Source organism: Panulirus ornatus, chromosome 1 (assembly GCF_036320965.1).
Source record: "Panulirus ornatus isolate Po-2019 chromosome 1, ASM3632096v1, whole genome shotgun sequence".
Taxonomy (NCBI): Eukaryota; Metazoa; Arthropoda; class Malacostraca; order Decapoda; family Palinuridae; genus Panulirus; species Panulirus ornatus.
Genome location: NC_092224.1, coordinates 51,445,044 through 51,465,301, shown reverse-complemented (window position 1 = coordinate 51,465,301; position 20,258 = coordinate 51,445,044). Strand labels below are relative to the sequence as shown.

The following is a 20,258-nucleotide window of genomic DNA, read 5'->3' as shown; positions in this document are numbered from 1 at the left end:
TTTTAATAAATTCCACTGCAATACCATCCAAACCTGCTGCCTTGCCGACTTTCATCTTCCCCAAAGCTTTTACTACCTCTTCTCTGTTTACCAAATCATTTACCCTAACCCTCTCACTTTGCACACCACCTCGACCAAAACACCCTATATCTGCCACTCTATCATCAAACACATTCAACAAACCTTCAAAATACTCACTCCATCTCCTTCTCACATCACCACTACTTGTTATCACCTCCCCATTAGCCCCTTCACTGAAGTTCCCATTTGCTTCCTTGTCTTATGCACTTTATTTACCTCCTTCCAAAACATATTTTTATTCTCCCTAAAATCTAATGATACTCTCTCACCCTAACTCTCATTTGCCCTCTTTTTCACCTCTTGCACCTTTCTCTTGACCTCCTGCCTCTTTCTTTTATACATCTCCCAGTCATTTGCATTATTTCCCTGCAAAAATCGTCCAAATGCCTCTCTCTTCTCTTTCACTAATAATCTTACTTCTTCATCCCACCACTCACTACCCTTTCTAATCTGCCCATCTCCCACGCTTCTCATGCCACAAGCATCTTTTGCTCAAGCCATCACTGCTTCCCTAAATACAACCCATTCCTCCCCCACTCCCCTTACATCCTTTGTTCTCACCTTTTTCCATTCTGGACTCAGTCTCTCCTGGTACTTCCTCACACAAGTCTTCTTCCCAAGCTCACTTACTCTCACCACTCTCTTCACCCCAACATTCTCTCTTCTTTTCTGAAAACCTTTACAAATCTTCACCTTCGCCTCCACAAGATAATGATCAGACATCACTCCAGTTGCACCTCTTAGCACATTAACATCCACAAGTCTCTCTTTCGCGCGCTTATCAATTAACACGTAATCCAATAATGCTCTCTGGCCATCTCTCCTACTTACATACGTATACTTATGTATATCTCTCTTTTTAAACCAGGTATTCCCAATCACCAGTCCTTTTTCAGCACATAAATCTTCAAGCTCTTCACCATTTCCATTTACAACACTGAACATCCCATGTATACCAATTATTCCCTCAACTGCCACATTACTCACCTTTGCATTCAAATCGCCCATACTATAACCCGGTCTCGTGCATCAAAACCACTAACACACTCATTCAGCTGCTCCTAAAACACTTGCCTCTCATGATCTTTCTTCTCATGCCCAGGTGCATATACACCAATAATCACCCATCTCTCTCCATCAACTTTCAGTTTCACCCATATCCATCTAGAGTTTACTTTCTTGCACTCTATTACATACTCCCACCACTCCTGTTTCAGGAGTAGCGCTACTCCTTCCCTTGCTCTTGTCCTCTCACTAACCCCTGACTTTACTCCCACGACATTCCCAAACCACTCTTCCCCTTTACCCTTGAGCTTCGTTTCACTCAGAGCCAAAACATCCAGGTTCCTTTCCTCAAACATACTACCTATCTCTCCTTTTTTCACATCTTGGTTACATCCACACACATTTAGACACCCCAGTCTGAGCCTTTGAGGAGGATGAGCACTCCCCGCATGACTCCTTCTTCTGTTTCCAATTTTAGAAAGTTAAAAAAATACAAGGAGGGGAGGATTTCTGGCCCCCCGCTCCCGTCCCCTCTAGTCGCCTTCTACGACACACGAGGAATGCGTGGGAAGTACTCTTTCACCCCTATCCCCAGGGATAGGTGTGTGTATATATATATATATATATATATATATATATATATATATATATATATATATATATATATATATATATATATATATTTTTATTTTATTTTTTTTTATTATACTTTGTCGCTGTCTCCCGCGTTTGCGAGGTAGCGCAAGGAAACAGACGAAAGAAATGGCCCAACCCCCCCCATACACATGTATATACATACGTCCACACACGCAAATATACATACCTACACAGCTTTCCATGGTTTACCACAGACGCTTCACATGCCTTGATTCAATCCACTGACAGCACGTCAACCCCGGTATACCACATCGATCCAATTCACTCTATTCCTTGCCCTCCTTTCACCCTCCTGCATGTTCAGGCCCCGATCACACAAAATCTTTTTCACTCCATCTTTCCACCTCCAATTTGGTCTCCCTCTTCTCCTCGTTCCCTCCACCTCCGACACATATATCCTCTTGGTCAATCTTTCCTCACTCATTCTCTCCATGTGCCCAAACCACTTCAAAACACCCTATTCTGCTCTCTCAACCACGCTCTTTTTATTTCCACACATCTCTCTTACCCTTACGTTACTCACTCGATCAAACCACCTCACACCACACATTGTCCTCAAACATCTCATTTCCAGCACATCCATCCTCCTGCGCACAACTCTATCCATAGCCCACGCCTCGCAACCATACAACATTGTTGGAACCACTATTCCTTCAAACATACCCATTTTTGCTTTCCGAGATAATGTTCTCGACTTCCACACATTCTTCAAGGCTCCCAGAATTTTCGCCCCCTCCCCCACCCTATGATCCACTTCCACTAAGATATATATATATATATATATATATATATATATATATATATATATATATATAGGGAAAATATATATATATATATATATATATATATATATATATATATATATATATATATATATATATATATATAGGGATCATGAGAGGCAAGTGTTTTGGGAGCAGCTGAATGAGTGTGTTAGCGGTTTTGATGCACGAGACCGGGTTATAGTGATGGGTGATTTGAATGCAAAGGTGAGTAATGTGGCAGTTGAGGGAATAATTGGTATGCATGGGGTGTTCAGTGTTGTAAATGGAAATGGTGAAGAGCTTGTAGATTTATGTGCTGAAAAAGGACTGATGATTGGGAATACCTGGTTTAAAAAGCGAGATATACATAAGTATACTTATGTAAGTAGGAGAGATGGCCAGAGAGCGTTATTGGATTACGTGTTAATTGACAGGCGTGCGAAAGAGAGACTTTTGGATGTTAATGTGCTGAGAGGTGCAACTGGAGGGATGTCTGATCATTATCTTGTGGAGGCTAAGGTGAAGATTAGTATGGGTTTTCAGAAAAGAGGAGTGAATGTTGGGGTGAAGAAGGTGGTGAGAGTAAGTGAGCTTGGGAAGGAGACCTGTGTGGGGAAGTACCAGGAGAGACTGTGTACAGAATGGAAAAAGGTGAGAACAATGGAAGTAAGGGGAGTGGGGGAGGAATGGGATGTATTTAGGGAATCAGTGATGGATTGCGCAAAAGATGCTTGTGGCATGAGAAGAGTGGGAGGTGGGCTGTTTAGAAAGGGTAGTGAGTGGTGGGATGAAAAAGTAAGAGTATTAGTGAAAGAGAAGAGAGAGGCATTTGGACGATTTTTGCAGGGAAAAAATGCAATTGAGTGGGAGAAGTATAAAAGAAAGAGACAGGAGGTCAAGAGAAAGGTGCAAGAGGTGAAAAAAAGGGCAAATGAGAGTTGGGGTGAGAGACTATCAGTAAATTTTAGGGAGAATAAAAAGATGTTCTGGAAGGAGGTAAATAAAGTGCGTAAGACAAGGGAGCAAATGGGAACTTCAGTGAAGGGCGTAAATGGGGAGGTGATAACAAGTAGTGGTGATGTGAGAAGGAGATGGAATGAGTATTTTGAAGGTTTGTTGAATGTGTCTGATGACAGAGTGGCAGATATAGGGTGTTTTGGTCGAGGTGGTGTGCAAAGTGAGAGGGTTAGGGGAAATTATTTGGTAAACAGAGAAGAGGTAGTAAAAGCTTTGCGGAAGATGAAAGCCGGCAAGGCAGCAGGATTGGATGGTATTGCAGTGGAATTTATTAAAAAAGGGGGTGACTGTATTGTTGATTGGTTGGTAAGGTTATTTAATGTATGTATGACTCATGGTGAGGTGCCTGAGGATTGGCGGAATGCGTGCATAGTGCCATTGTACAAAGGCAAAGGGGATAAGAGTGAGTGCTCAAATTACAGAGGTATAAGTTTGTTGAGTATTCCTGGTAAATTATATGGGAGGGTATTGATTGAGAGGGTGAAGGCATGTACAGAGCATCAGATTGGGGAAGAGCAGTGCGGTTTCAGAAGTGGTAGAGGATGTGTGGATCAGGTGTTTGCTTTGAAGAATGTATGTGAGAAATACTTAGAAAAGCAAATGGATTTGTATGTAGCATTTATGGATCTGGAGAAGGCATATGATAGAGTTGATAGAGATGCTCTGTGGAAGGTATTAAGAATATATGGTGTGGGAGGAAAGTTGTTAGAAGCAGTGAAAAGTTTTTATCGAGGATGTAAGGCATGTGTACGTGTAGGAAGAGAGGAAAGTGATTGGTTCTCAGTGAATGTAGGTTTGCGGCAGGGGTGTGTGATGTCTCCATGGTTGTTTAATTTGTTTATGGATGGGGTTGTTAGGGAGGTAAATGCAAGAGTCCTGGAAAGAGGGGCAAGTATGAAGTCTGTTGGGGATGAGAGAGCTTGGGAAGTGAGTCAGTTGTTGTTCGCTGATGATACAGCGCTGGTGGCTGATTCATGTGAGAAACTGCAGAAGCTGGTGACTGAGTTTGGTAAAGTGTGTGGAAGAAGAAAGTTAAGAGTAAATGTGAATAAGAGCAAGGTTATTAGGTACAGTAGGGTTGAGGGTCAAGTCAATTGGGAGGTGAGTTTGAATGGAGAAAAACTGGAGGAAGTGAAGTGTTTTAGATATCTGGGAGTGGATCTGTCAGCGGATGGAACCATGGAAGCGGAAGTGGATCATAGGGTGGGGGAGGGGGCGAAAATTTTGGGAGCATTGAAAAATGTGTGGAAGTCGAGAACATTATCTCGGAAAGCAAAAATGGGTATGTTTGAAGGAATAGTGGTTCCAACAATGCTGTATGGTTGCGAGGCGTGGGCTATGGATAGAGTTGTGCGCAGGAGGATGGATGTGCTGGAAATGAGATGTTTGAGGACAATGTGTGGTGTGAGGTGGTTTGATCGAGTAAGTAACGTAAGGGTAAGAGAGATGTGTGGAAATAAAAAGAGCGTGGTTGAGAGAGCAGAAGAGGGTGTTTTGAAATGGTTTGGGCACATGGAGAGAATGAGTGAGGAAAGATTGACCAAGAGGATATATGTGTCGGAGGTGGAGGGAACGAGGAGAAGAGGGAGACCAAATTGGAGGTGGAAAGATGGAGTGAAAAAGATTTTGTGTGATCGGGGCCTGAACATGCAGGAGGGTGAAAGGAGGGCAAGGAATAGAGTGAATTGGAGCGATGTGGTATACAGGGGTTGACGTGCTGTCAGTGGATTGAATCAAGGCATGTGAAGCGTCTGGGGTAAACCATGGAAAGCTGTGTAGGTATGTATATTTGCGTGTGTGGATGTGTGTATGTACATGTGTATGGGGGGGGGTTGGGCCATTTCTTTCGTCTGTTTCCTTGCGCTACCTCGCAAACGCGGGAGACAGCGACAAAGTATAAAAAAAAAAAAAAAAAATATATATAGGGAAAATGATTTGGTAAACAGAGAAGAGGTAATGAAAGCTTTGCGGAAGATGAAAGCCGGCAAGGCAGCAGGTTTGGATGGTATTGCAGTGGAATTTATTAAAAAAGGGGGTGACTGTATTGTTGACTGGTTGGTAAGGTTATTTAATGTATGTATGACTCATGGTGAGGTGCCTGAGGATTGGCGGAATGCGTGCATAGTGCCATTGTACAAAGGCAAAGGGGATAAGAGTGACTGCTCAAATTACAGAGGTATAAGTTTGTTGAGTATTCCTGGTAAATTATATGGGAGGGTATTGATTGAGAGGGTGAAGGCATGTACAGAGCATCAGATTGGGGAAGAGCAGTGTGGTTTCAGAAGTGGTAGAGGATGTGTGGATCAGGTGTTTGCTTTGAAGAATGTATGTGAGAAATACTTAGAAAAGCAAATGGATTTGTATGTAGCATTTATGGATCTGGAGAAGGCATATGATAGAGTTGATAGAGATGCTCTGTGGAAGGTATTAAGAATATATGGTGTGGGAGGAAAGTTGTTAGAAGCAGTGAAAATTTTTTATCGAGGATGTAAGGCATGTGTACGTGTAGGAAGAGAGGAAAGTGATTGGTTCTCAGTGAATGTAGGTTTGCGGCAGGGGTGTGTGATGTCTCCATGGTTGTTTAATTTGTTTATGGATGGGGTTGTTAGGGAGGTAAATGCAAGAGTTTTGGAAAGAGGGGCAAGTATGAAGTCTGTTGGGGATGAGAGAGCTTGGGAAGTGAGTCAGTTGTTGTTCGCTGATGATACAGCGCTGGTGGCTGATTCATGTGAGAAACTGCAGAAGCTGGTGACTGAGTTTGGTAAAGTGTGTGGAAGAAGAAAGTTAAGAGTAAATGTGAATAAGAGCAAGGTTATTAGGTACAGTAGGGTTGAGGGTCAAGTCAATTGGGAGGTGAGTTTGAATGGAGAAAAACTGGAGGAAGTGAAGTGTTTTAGATATCTGGGAGTGGATCTGGCAGCGGATGGAACCATGGAAGCGGAAGTGGATCATAGGGTGGGGGAGGGGGCGAAAATTCTGGGGGCCTTGAAGAATGTGTGGAAGCCGAGAACATTATCTCGGAAAGCAAAAATGGGTATGTTTGAAGGAATAGTGGTTCCAACAATGTTGTATGGTTGCGAGGCGTGGGCTATGGATAGAGTTGTGCGCAGGAGGATGGATGTGCTGGAAATGAGATGTTTGAGGACAATGTGTGGTGTGAGGTGGTTTGATCGAGTGAGTAACGTAAGGGTAAGAGAGATGTGTGGAAATAAAAAGAGCGTGGTTGAGAGAGCAGAAGAGGGTGTTTTGAAGTGGTTTGGGCACATGGAGAGAATGAGTGACGAAAGATTGACCAAGAGGATATATGTGTCGGAGGTGGAGGGAACGAGGAGAAGAGGGAGACCAAATTGGAGGTGGAAAGATGGAGTGAAAAAGATTTTGTGCGATCGGGGCCTGAACATGCAGGAGGGTGAAAGGAGGGCAAGGAATAGAGTGAATTGGAGCGATGTGGTATACCGGGGTTGACGTGCTGTCAGTGGATTGAATCAAGGCATGTGAAGCGTCTGGGGTAAACCATGGAAAGCTGTGTAGGTATGTATATTTGCGTGTGTGGACGTATGTATATACATGTGTATGGGGGGGGTTGGGCCATTTCTTTCGTCTGTTTCCTTGCGCTACCTCGCAAACGCGGGAGACAGCGACAAAGAATAAAAAAAAAAAAAATATATATATACATATACATACACACGCACATATACACACACACACACACACATATACATATATACATATATAGCGCAACGAAACAGACGAAAGAAATGGCCCAACCCACCCCCATACAGATGTATATACATACACGTCCACACACGCAAATATACATACCTATACATCTCAATGTACACATATATATACACACACAGACACATACATATACACCCATGCACACAATTCACACTGTCTGCCTTTATTCATTCCCATCGCCACCTCGCAACACATGGAATACCATCCCCCTCCCCCCTCATGTGTGCCAGGTAGCGCTAGGAAAAGACAACAAAGGCCCCATTCGTTCACACTCAGTCTCTAGCTGTCATGCAATAATGCCCGAAACCACAGCTCCCTTTCCACATCCAGGCCCCACACAACTTTCCATGGTTTACCCCAGACGCTTCACATGCCCTAATTCAATCCACTGACAGCACGTCAACCCCAGTATACCACATCGATCCAATTCACTCTATTCCTTGCCCGCCTTTCACCCTCCTGCATGTTCAGGCCCCGATCACTCAAAATCTTTTTCACTCCATCTTTCCACCTCCAATTTGGTCTCCCACTTCTCCTCGTTCCCACCACCTCCGACACATATATCCTTTTGGTTAATCTTTCCTCACTCATTCTCTCCATGTGCCCAAACCATTTCAAAACACCCTCTTCTGCTCTCTCAACCACGCTCTTTTTATTTCCATACATCTCTCTTACCCTTACATTACTTACTCGATCAAACCACCTCACACCACATATTGTCCTCAAACATCTCATTTCCAGCACATCCACCCTCCTGCGCACAACTCTATCCATAGCCCACGCCTCGCAACCATACAACATTGTTGGAACCACTATTCCTTCAAACATACCCATTTTTGCTTTTGGAGATAATGTTCTCGACTTCCACACATTCTTCAAGGCTCCAAGTATTTTCGCCCCCTCCCCCACCCTATGGTTCACTTCCGCTTCCATGGTTCCATCCGCTGCCATTTCCACTCCCAGATATCTAAAGCACTATACTTCCTCCAGTTTTTCTCCATTTAAACTTACCTCCCAACCGACTTGACCCTCAACCCTACTGTACCTAATAACCTTGCTCTTATTCACATTTACTCTTCACTTTCTTCTTTCACACACTTTACCAAACTCAGTCACCAGCTTCTGCAGTTTCTCACATGAATCAGCCACCAGCGCTGTATCATCAGCGAACAACAACTGACTCACTTCCCACTCACACTTCCCACTTCTTATTCACATTTACTCTCAGCTTTCTTCTTTCACACACTTTACCAAACTCAGTCACCAGCTTCTGCAGTTTCTCATATGAATCAGCCACCAGCGCTGTATCATCAGCAAACAACAACTGACTCACTTCCAAAGCTCTCTCTTCCACTCCATCTCCTTCTCACATCACCACTACTTGTTATCACCTCCCCATTATCCCCCTTCACTGAAGTTCCCATTTGCTCCCTTGTCTTACGCACTTTATTTACCTCCTTCCAGAACATCTTTTATATTCTCCCTAAAATCTAATGATACTCTCTCACCCCAACTCTCATTTGGCCTCTTTTTCACCTCTTGCACCTTTCTCTTGACCTCCTGCCTCTTTCTTTTATACCTCTCCCACTCATTTGCATTTTTTCCCTGCAAAAATCGTCCAAATGCCTCTCTCTTCTCTTTCACTAATAACCTTACTTCTTCATCCCACCACTCACTACCTTTTCTAATCAACCCACCTCCCATGCTTCTCCTGCCACAAGCATCTTTTGCGCAAGCTCACTTACTCTCACCATATATATATATATATATATATATATATATATATATATATATATATATATATATATATATATATATATATATATATATATCTTCTGTTTCCCCTTTTAGAAAGTTAAAAATACAAGGAGGGGATGGTTTCTAGCCGCCCACTCCCGTCCTCTTTAGTTGCCTTCTACGACACGTGAGGAATGCGTGGGAAGTATTCTTTCTCCCCTATCCCCAGGGTTCTCAGTGAATGTAGGTTTGCAGCAGGGGTGTGTGATGTCTCCATGGTTGTTTAATTTGTTTATGGATGGGGTTGTTAGGGAGGTGAATGCAAGAGTTTTGGAAAGAGTTGCCCGGGCAAGTATGAAGTCTGTTGGGGATGAGAGAGCTTGGGAAGTGAGTCAGTTGCTGTTCGCTGATGATACAGCGCTGGTGGCTGATTCATGTGAGAAACTGCAGAAGCTGGTGACTGAGTTTGGTAAAGTGTGTGAAAGAAGAAAGTTAAGAGTAAATGTGAATAAGAGCAAGGTTATTAGGTACAGTAGGGTTGAGGGTCAAGTCAATTGGGAGGTGAGTTTGAATGGAGAAAGAATGGAGGAAGTGAAGTGTTTTAGATATCTGGGAGTGGATCTGGCAGCGGATGGAACCATGGAAGCGGAAGTGGATCATAGGGTGGGGGAGTGGGCGAAAATTCTGGGAGCCTTGAAGAATGTGTGGAAGTCGAGAACATTATCTCGGGAAGCAAAAATGGGTATGTTTGAAGGAATAGTGGTTCCAACAATGTTGTATGGTTGCGAGGCGTGGGCTATGGATAGAGTTGTGCGCAGGAGGATGGATGTGCTGGAAATGAGATGTTTGAGGACAATGTGTGGTGTGAGGTGGTTTGATCGAGTAAGTAATGTAAGGGTAAGAGAGATGTGTGGAAATAAAAAGAGCGTGGTTGAGAGAGCAGAAGAGGGTGTTTTGAAATGGTTTGGGCACATGGAGAGAATGAGTGAGGAAAGATTGACCAAGAGGATATATGTGTCGGAGGTGGAGGGAACGAGGAGAAGAGGGAGACCAAATTGGAGGTGGAAAGATGGAGTGAAGAAGATTTTGTGTGATCGGGGCCTGAACATGCAGGAGGGTGAAAGGAGGGCAAGGAATAGAGTGAATTGGAGCGATGTGGTATACCGGGGTTGACGTGCTGTCAGTGGATTGAATCAGGGCATGTGAAGCGTCTGGGGTAAACCATGGAAAGCTGTGTAGGTATGTATATTTGCATGTGTGGACGTATGTATATACATGTGTATGAGGGTGGGTTGGGCCATTTCTTTCGTCTGTTTCCTTGCGCTACCTCGCAAACGCGGGAGACAGCGACAAAGCAAAAAAGAAAAAAAATATATATATGTGTATATATATATATATATATATATATATATATATATATATATATATATATATATATATATATATATATATATATATTTCTTTTTTATAGTTTGTCGCTCTCTCCCGCGTCAGCAAGGTAGCGAAAGGAAACAGAAAAAAAAGAATGGCCCAACCCACCCACATACACATGTATAGACATACATGTCCACACACGGACATATACATACCTATACATCTCAACGTTCTCCTTGGGGATAGGGGATTAAGAATACTTCCCACGTATTCCCTGCGTGTCGTAGAAGGCGACTAAAAGGGGAGGGAGCGGGGGGCTGGAAATCCTCCCCTCTCGTTTTTCTTTTTTTCTTTTTTTTCTTCTTTTTTTTTCAAAAGAAGGAACAGAGTGGGCCAGGTGAGGATATTCCAAAATAGGCCCAGTCCTCTGTTCTTAACGCTACCTCGCTAACGCGGGAAATGGCAAATAGTATTAAAAAAAAAAACATCTCAACGTATGCATATATATACACACAAACATACATATATACACATGTACATAATTCATACTGTCTGCCTTTATTTATTCCCGTCGTAACCTCGCCATACATGAAATAACAAACCCCTCCCCCCTCATGTGCGCAAGGTAGCGCTAGGAAAAGACAACATAGGCCAATTTCATTCACACTCAGTCTCTGGCTCTCATGTATAATGCACTGAAACCATAGCTCCCTTTCCACATCCAGGCCCCACAGAACTTTCCATGATTTACCCCAGACACTTCATATGCCCTGGTTCAATCCATTGACAGCACATCGACCCCAGTATACCACATTGTTCCAATTCACTCTATTCCTTGCAAGCCTTTCACCCTCCTGCATGTTCAGGCCCCGATCACTCAAAATCTTTTTCACTCCATCTTTCCACCTCCGATTTGGTCTCCCACTTCTTCTCTTTCCCTCCACCTCTGACACATATATCCTCTTTGTCAATCTTTCCAAACTCATTCTCTTCATGTGACCAAACCATTTCAAAACACCCTCTTCTGCTCTCTCAACCACACTCTTTTCATTACTACACATCTATCTTACCCTATTATTACTTAATCAAACCACCTCACACCACATATTGTCCTCAAACATCTCATTCCAGCACATCCACCCTCCTCCGCACAACTCTATCTATAGCCCACGCCTCACAACCATATAACATTGTTGGAACCACTATTCCTTCAAACATACCCACTTTTGCTTTCCAAGATAATGTTCTCGACTTCCACACATTCTTCAACGTTCCCGGAACTTTCGCCCCCTCCCCCACTCTATGATTCACTTCCGCTTCCATGGTTCCATCCGCTGCAGGATCCACTCCCAGATATCTAAAACACTTCACTTCCTCCAGTATTTCTCCATTCAAACTTACCTCCCAATTGACTCGTCCCTTAACCCTACTGTACCTAATAACCTTGCTCTTATTCACATTTACTCTCAGCTTTCTTCTTTCACACACTTTACCAAACTCAGTCACCAGCTTCTGCAGTTTCTCACCTGAATCAGCCACCAGTGCTGTATCATCAGCGAACAACAACTGACTCACTTCCCAAGCTCTCTCATCCACAACAGACTGCATACTTGCCCCTCTTTCCAAATTTCTTGCATTCACCTCCCTAATAACTCCTTCCATAAACAAATTAAACAACCATGGAGACATCACACACCCCTGCCACAAACCTACATTCACCGTGAACAAATCACTTTCCTCTCTTCCTACATGTACACATGCCTTACATCCTTGATAAAAACTTTTCACTACTTCTTAACAACTTGCCTCCCACACTATATACTCTTAATACCTTCCACAAAGCATGTCTATGAAGTCTATCATATGCCTTCTCCAGATCCATAAATGCTACATACAAATCCATTTGCTTTTCTAAGTATTTCTCACATACATTCTTCAAAGCAAACACCTGATCCACACATCCTCTACCACTTCTGAAACCACACTGCTCTTCCCCAATCTGATGCTCTGTACATGCCTTCACCCTCTCAATCAATACCCTCCCATATAATTTACCAGGAATACTCAACAAACTTATACCTCTGTAATTTGAGCACTCACTTTTATCCTCTTTGCCTTTGTACAATGGCACTATGCAAGCATTCCACCAAACTTCAGGCACCTCACCATGAGTCATACATACATTAAATAACCTTACCAACCAGTCAACAATACAGTCACCCCTTCTGCGTGTCGTAGAAGGCGACTAAAAGGGAAGGGAGCAGGGGGCTGGAAATCCTCCCCTCTCATTTTTATTTTTCCAAAAGAAGGAACAGAGAAGGGGGCCAGGTGAGGATTTCCCTCAAAGGTCCAGTCCTCTGTTCTTAACGCTACCTCGATAATGTGGGAAATGGCGAATAGTATGAAAGAAAGAAAAATATATACATATATATATATATATATATATATATATATATATATATATATATATATATTATTTTTTTTTTTATTATACTTTGTCGCTGTCTCCCGCGTTTGCAAGGTAGCGCAAGGAAACAGACGAAAGAAATGGCCCAACCCCCCCCCATACACATGTATATACATACGTCCACACACGCAAATATACATACCTACACAGCTTTCCATGGTTTACCCCAGACGCTTCACATGCCTTGATTCAATCTACTGACAGCACGTCAACCCCGGTATACCACATCGCTCCAATTCACTCTATTCCTTGCCCTCCTTTCACCCTCCTGCATGTTCAGGCCCCGATCACACAAAATCTTTTTCACTCCATCTTTCCACCAAAATTTGGTCTCCCTCTTCTCCTTGTTCCCTCCACCTCCGACACATATATCCTCTTGGTCAATCTTTCCTCACTCATCCTCTCCATGTGCCCAAACCACTTCAAAACACCCTCTTCTGCTCTCTCAACCACGCTCTTTTTATTTCCACACATCTCTCTTACCCTTACGTTACTCACTCGATCAAACCACCTCACACCACACATTGTCCTCAAACATCTCATTTCCAGCACATCCACCCTCCTGCGCACAACTCTATCCATAGCCCACGCCTCGCAACCATACAACATTGTTGGAACCACTATGCCTTCAAACATACCCATTTTTGCTTTCCGAGATAATGTTCTCGACTTCCACACATTCTTCAAGGCCCCCAGAATTTTCGCCCCCTCCCCCACCCTATGATCCACTTCCGCTTCCATGGTTCCATCCGCTGCCAGATCCACTCCCAGATATCTAAAACACTTCACTTCCTCCAGTTTTTCTCCATTCAAACTCACCTCCCAATTGACTTGACCCTCAACCCTACTGTACCTAATAACCTTGCTCTTATTCACATTTACTCTTAACTTTCTTCTTCCACACACTTTACCAAACTCAGTCATATATATATATATATATGTGTGTGTGTGTGTGTGTGTGTGTGTGTGTGTGTGTGTGTGTATATGATTGGATGGGTCTTTCATTGTCCGTTTCCTGGCACTACCTTGGTAATGCAGGAAACTGCGATCAAATAAATGAACTGCTCTAAATCATGTTCTGTCACAATGTATTCTCTAAACACAAATGCTTGCACTACAAAACAAAATTCCTCATTCACCAAAGCAAATTTCAATGCGAAGCTGAACTGATAAATAGCCTCTCGAATTTCAATGTTACAGCAGAAATACGGAAGACACTGTCTCCTTCCTTCTGCCAACTAATGGAGATATTTTCTAAAAGTAACTGTGTTCACTGGCATGGGTTTGTATGGAAAAAAATGCACTAACACCCAAACCTCCGAGAAGATCGTATCGTGAGACTAAAACAATCATATTTTCTCTCTCAAATACTAGTGAAAACAAGGTAAATGTCAGCTGCTAAGGGGTAATAATGTGCTGTTAGGGGTCAGATGATTATTGGAACAGTTTCACCAACTTTTACAACACATTTTCTCTGATCTTCATGGCCCTTCCTACTATCACTCATTATATGAATGATATCACTTTTACTATATGTTATTCCACTATCATATTTTAGTTTCATTTCCATGAATTAGTGTGGGTAACCTGTAAACTGCATATTTTTACAAAATCTATGTACAAAATACTTAATATATAAACCAAATGCACTTAAACATTACAAAAGTAAAAATAAGGAAATCTGTGCTATCCTCACCTTTTTACTGAGATAAATAAACATTATGATAAGTATACATCCATTACTTATCTCGTAGTCAACTATTCTTATTCTTCTCTCTCGTACTCGCCGCCGTACGAGTCTAACCTTGGGAATGCTGCACTGGGCAAATAATAAGCAAAATGTCCATTTAGCTTAATCATTGAGGTAGAATTCCTTGACAAAGGGGAACTTTTACTTTCAATAGGTCAATTCATCAGTTTATAAATATGATATACGGTAAATCAGTGTGGAATGACTACATGCGAAATGTTACTTTGCTGAGTTGTTCGACGTCTTCTATCTGTTTACATGATTTAATGTTTACATGTGTTGTCATGACGACCGGACTTGAGGGTATGGGTTGGGGCTGGCCGTCACCGTGAGCGGAATGGTACTCAGTGCAAGAGCATGTTCAAGAATTTTCACAGAGTGTTTGCTGTTATAATCCATAATTCACGATCATGTGATGATGCAGTAAATATATTCAAAATAAAACCAGTCATTAATGTATGTTTCATTATTATTTTTCTTTGGGGGGTAGGGGTGTCTAAATGTGTGTGGATGTAACCAAGATGTGAAAAAAGGAGAGATAGGTAGTATGTTTGAGGAAAGTAACCTGGATGTTTTGGCTCTGAGTGAAACGAAGCTTAAGGGTAGAGGGGAAGAGTGGTTTGGGAATGTCTTGGGAGTAAAGTCAGGGGTTAGTGGGAGGATAAGAGCAAGGGAAGGAGTAGCACTACTCCTGAAACAGTTGTGGGAGTATGTGATAGAATGTAACAAAGTAAATTCTAGATTAATATGGGTAAAACTGAAAGTTGATGGAGAGAGATGGGTGATTATTGGTGCATATGCATCTGGGCATGAGAAGAAAGATCATGAGAGGCAAGTGTTTTGGGAGCAGCTGAATAAGTATGTTAGTGGTTTTGATGCACAAGACCGGGTTATAGTGATGGGTGATTTGAATGCAAAGGTGAGTAATGTGGCAGTTGAGGGAATAGTTGGTATACATGGGGTGTTCAGTGTTGTAAATGGAAATGGTGAAGAGCTTGTAAATTTATATGCTGAAAAAGGACTGGTGATTGGGAATACCTGGTTTAAAAAGAGAGATATACATAAGTATACGTATGTAAGGAGAGATGGCCAGATAGCATTATTGGATTACGTGTTAATTGACAAGCGCGCGAAAGAGAGACTTTTGGATGTTAATGTGCTGAGAGGTGCAACTGGAGGGATGTTTGATCATTATCTTGTGGAGGCTAAGGTGAAGATTTGTATGGGTTTTCAGAAAAGAAGAGTGAATGTTGGGGTGAAGAGGGTGGTGAGAGTAAGTGAGCTTGGGAAGGAGACTTGTGTGAGGAAGTATCAGGAGAGACTGAGTACAGAATGGAAAAAGGTGAGAACAAAGGAGGTAAGGGGAGTGGGGGAGGAATGGAACGTATTTAGGGAAGCAGTGATGGCTTGCGCAAAAAATGCTTGTGGCATGAGAAGCGTGGGAGGTGGGTTGATTAGAAAGGGTAGTGAGTGGTGTGATGAAGTAAGATCATTAGTGAAAGAGAAGACAGAGGCATTTGGACGATTTTTGCAGGGAAAAAATGCAAATGAGTGGGAGATGTATAAAAGAAAGAGACAGGAGGTCAAGAGAAAGGTGCAAGAGGCGAAAAAGAGGGCAAATGAGAGTTGGGGTGAGAGAGTATCATTAAATTTTAGGGAGAATGAAAAGATGTTCTGGAAGGAGGTAAATAAAGTGCGTAAGACAAGGAAGCAAATGGGAACTTCAGTGAACTTTGCTCACTTGAGGGGGGAGGGAGATGTTATTTCCATGTATGGCGAGGTGGCGATGGGAATGAATAAAGGCAGTGTGAATTGTGTGCATGTGTATATATGTATGTGTCTGTGTGTGTATATATGTGTGTACATTGAGATGTATGGGTATGTATATTTGCGTGTGTGGACGTGTATGTATATACATGTGTATGGGGGTGGGTTGGGCCATTTCTTTCGTCTGTTTCCTTGCGCTACCTCGCAAACGCGGGAGACAGCGACAAAGCAAAAATGATAATGTTTCATATATACAGTAAATCATTTCATGGGCAACAACCATACACAACATAGTCATAATACTTCCCATGACCGAAAAGAGATTCCTTACCTAGGGTTCATGGAACTCCAGATGGGGTACGAGAAGCCTCGTCAGATGATTCGAGAGATACGTTTTGAGAAGCAAAAGGAATATTGCGATTAGGCTATTTTGTTGAAGCTGGACACTGCTTTGGCACGTAAGATTTGCTAAAATCTGCATTACCTTGACAAAATTTACCTACACAAACAAAGAAGATGAAGTCATTCTAATATAAAATAAAGTCACAACTTCATTACCTCCATCCACAATTTTTTCTCTGCCGGTCACTAGAACAAATTAGTTTTTCCAGAAGGGGTTTCTAATACCTTACGATAAGGCTAAGGGATACACCTTACTGAAAAAAGTTAGGAAACACTGATCTACAATAAAAGTGAGGTAAAAACATTCAGAATAGTCATGTATCCCATTCATACCCATTATCTTGAACACAAATATCCCAAAGACGAATGCACTTAGCTAATGAAAACATAATCATTCCATGCTCCCAGTGCCCAAAGGCAATTTACACAGTACCCCATAAAACGGGGAAGACGAAGCCTCCATGCCAAAAAAAAAAACAGAAAAAAAACACCAAATCCAAACTGGATCCAGTTAGCGGATCCTTGTCTATAACAGTGACATCTAACTGCAGTCCACGAGAATGATCTCCAACAGCACAAAATTATCAAATATAGAAAATAATACATAAACCCAAATAAAGAGTTGACACCAATCGATCCGTCCACCACCTTTTCACAATTATTCTTCACTGCAGTAAAAATTTTTGACATCAATAGCAGACATCAGTAGTTTCATTAATTCCAGAAGTATTGCAGGTATTTTCAAAATGTCTACATAAGAACACTAACTTCATTACCTCCATCTATCCACAATTCCTTCTCTGTAATACTCAGTCACTGAAACAAATTAGCTTATCTTGAAATTACAATGACCTCAAGAGTAGTAGTAGTGAGGCAGGCCTGAGTCCCACTTACCCTAAATTTCAAAACCATAATTTTCAGAAAGCACAAAGATAGGAGTGGTGGGGATTTATATTACTTGCAAACATGTCCACATAATTGGTATCCAGCTAGTTGATCCTCTTTCCACAACATAAACTTGAAACACTGACAACAGAAATAGCAGTAACTACAGGATGGTGCTCAGTATTATTATCATATAACTGTAACGAAAACATCAAGCAAGAATTCAATCATTATTCTAACCAGTTAGCATCCCCAGCACTTGTAACAGGTGACTTCAACATTCAGTGAAGTTACCTAAAATGAGAAAAAACAGCTATCCAGATCAGCAGTAAATTACACTAGCAAATCATATTTCAATCACTCCACATTCTCATCACTCAATATTCACACCACCAGGACTTGCTACCAGGGTAGACCCATGAAGAAAAACCACTTCACTCATTATATGGAAATTTATTTCATTATTCTCATAGAATTTAAAAACATACTTGATCATACATGCAAAGTGATCCCCTCATTATAGTTTTATCAGTAAGAACATCCTTACACCTACCCCACTCTAACAATACAAAAAAACCTAATTTGAAACTTGCCAAAAATGAGTGGGGATCATTCTATAGTAAATAATCAAAAGTAACACTTGAGGAAAATCATAATCTAACTGATGCCACAACAAAGAATTAACGAAATAATGGTCCAAACAGGAAAATAACTTTTCCAATATCTGATAAGGTAAACTAAATAAAAATATATAGCTCAAGGTGGACATATGAATATGCCCAAATATAAGTAGAGTAAGAGTATTAGTGAAAGAGAAGAGAGAGGCATTTGGACGATTTTTGCAGGGAAAAAATGATAACTGGGAGCGGGGGGCCAGAAATCCTCCCCTCCTTGTATTAACTTTCTAAAATGGGAAACAGAAGAAGGAGTCACGCGGGGAGTGCTCATCCTCCTCGAAGGCTCAGAGTGGGGTGCCTAAATGTGTGTGGATGTAACCAAGATGTGAAAAAAGGAGAGATAGGTAGTATGTTTGAGGAAAGGAACCTGGATGTTTTGGCTCTGAGTGAAATGAAGCTCAAGGGTAAAGGGGAAGAGTGGTTTGGGAATGTCTGGGGAGTAAAGTCAGGGGTTAGTGAGAGGACAAGAGCAAGGGAAGGAGTAGCAATACTCCTGAAACAGGAGTTGTGGGAGTATGTGATAGAATGTAAGAAAGTAAATTCTCGATTAATATGGGTAAAACTGAAAGTTGATGGAGAGAGGTGGGTGATTATTGGTGCATATGCACCTGGGCATGAGAAGAAAGATCATGAGAGGCAAGTGTTTTGGGAGCAGCTGAATGAGTGTGTTAGTGATTTTGATGCACGAGACCGGGTTATAGTGATGGGTGATTTGAATGCAAAGGTGAGTAATGTGGCAGTCGAGGGAATAATTGGTATACATGGGGTGTTCAGTGTTGTAAATGGAAATGGTGAAGAGCTTGTAGATTTATGTGCTGAAAAAGGACTGATGATTGGGAATACCTGGTTTAAAAAGCGAGATATACATAAGTATACGTATGTAAGTAGGAGAGATGGCCAGAGAGCGTTATTGGATTACATGTTAATTGACAGGCTTCCGAAAGAGAGACTTTTGGATGTTAATGTGCTGAGAGGTGCAACTGGAGGGATGTCTGATCATTATCTTGTGGAGGCTAAGGTGAAGATTTGTATGGGTTTTCAGAAAAGAAGAGTGAATGTTGGGGTGAAGAGGGTGGTGAGAGTAAGTGAGCTTGGGAAGGAGACCTGTGTGAGGAAGTACCAGGAGAGACTGAGTACAGAATGGAAAAAGGTGAGAACAATGGAAGTAAGGGGAGTGGGGGAGGAATGGGACGTATTTAGGGAATCAGTGATGGCTTGCGCAAAAGATGCTTGTGGCATGAGAAGAGTGGGAGGTGGGTTGATTAGAAAGGGTAGTGAGTGGTGGGATGAAGAAGTAAGAGTATTAGTGAAAGAGAAGAGAGAGGCATTTGGACGATTTTTGCAGGGAAAAAATGAAATTGAGTGGGTGACGTATAAAAGAAAGAGACAGGAGGTCAAGAGAAAGGTGCAAGAGGTGAAAAAAAAGGGCAAATGAGAGTTGGGGTGAGAGAGTATCATTAAATTTTAGGGAGAATAAAAAGATGTTCTGGAAGGAGGTAAATAAAGTGCATAAGACAAGGGAGCAAATGGGAACTTCAGTGAAGGGCGCAAATGGGGAGGTGATAACAAGTAGTGGTGATGTGAGAAGGAGATGGAGTGAGTATTTTGAAGGCATGTTGAATGTGTTTGATGATAGAGTGGCAGATATAGGGTGTTTTGGTCGAGGTGGTGTGCAAAGTGCGAGGGTTAGGGAAAATGATTTGGTAAACAGAGAAGAGGTAGTAAAAGCTTTGCGGAAGATGAAAGCCGGCAAGGCAGCAGGTTTGGATGGTATTGCAGTGGAATTTATTAAAAAAGGGGGTGACTGTATTGTTGACTGGTTGGTAAGGTTATTTAATGTATGTATGACTCATGGTGAGGTGCCTGAGGATTGGCGGAATGCGTGCATAGTGCCATTGTACAAAGGCAAAGGGGATAAGAGTGAGTGCTCAAAT

General features: G+C 42.0%; 1 protein-coding gene across 1 annotated transcript in view; it reads right to left on the bottom strand.

Annotated features, from left to right (window-relative positions):
- The window catches only part of Oseg4 (intraflagellar transport protein Oseg4), a 600,898-nt gene extending 586,073 nt beyond the window's left edge, over positions 1-14,825 (bottom strand). The window contains exon 1 of the mRNA XM_071662283.1: positions 14,540-14,825. Coding sequence (XP_071518384.1) covers positions 14,540-14,563 — 24 coding nt within the window. The 5' untranslated portion in view covers positions 14,564-14,825. The remainder of the gene's footprint in view (positions 1-14,539) is intronic.
- Positions 14,826-20,258: the final 5,433 nt, after the last annotated feature.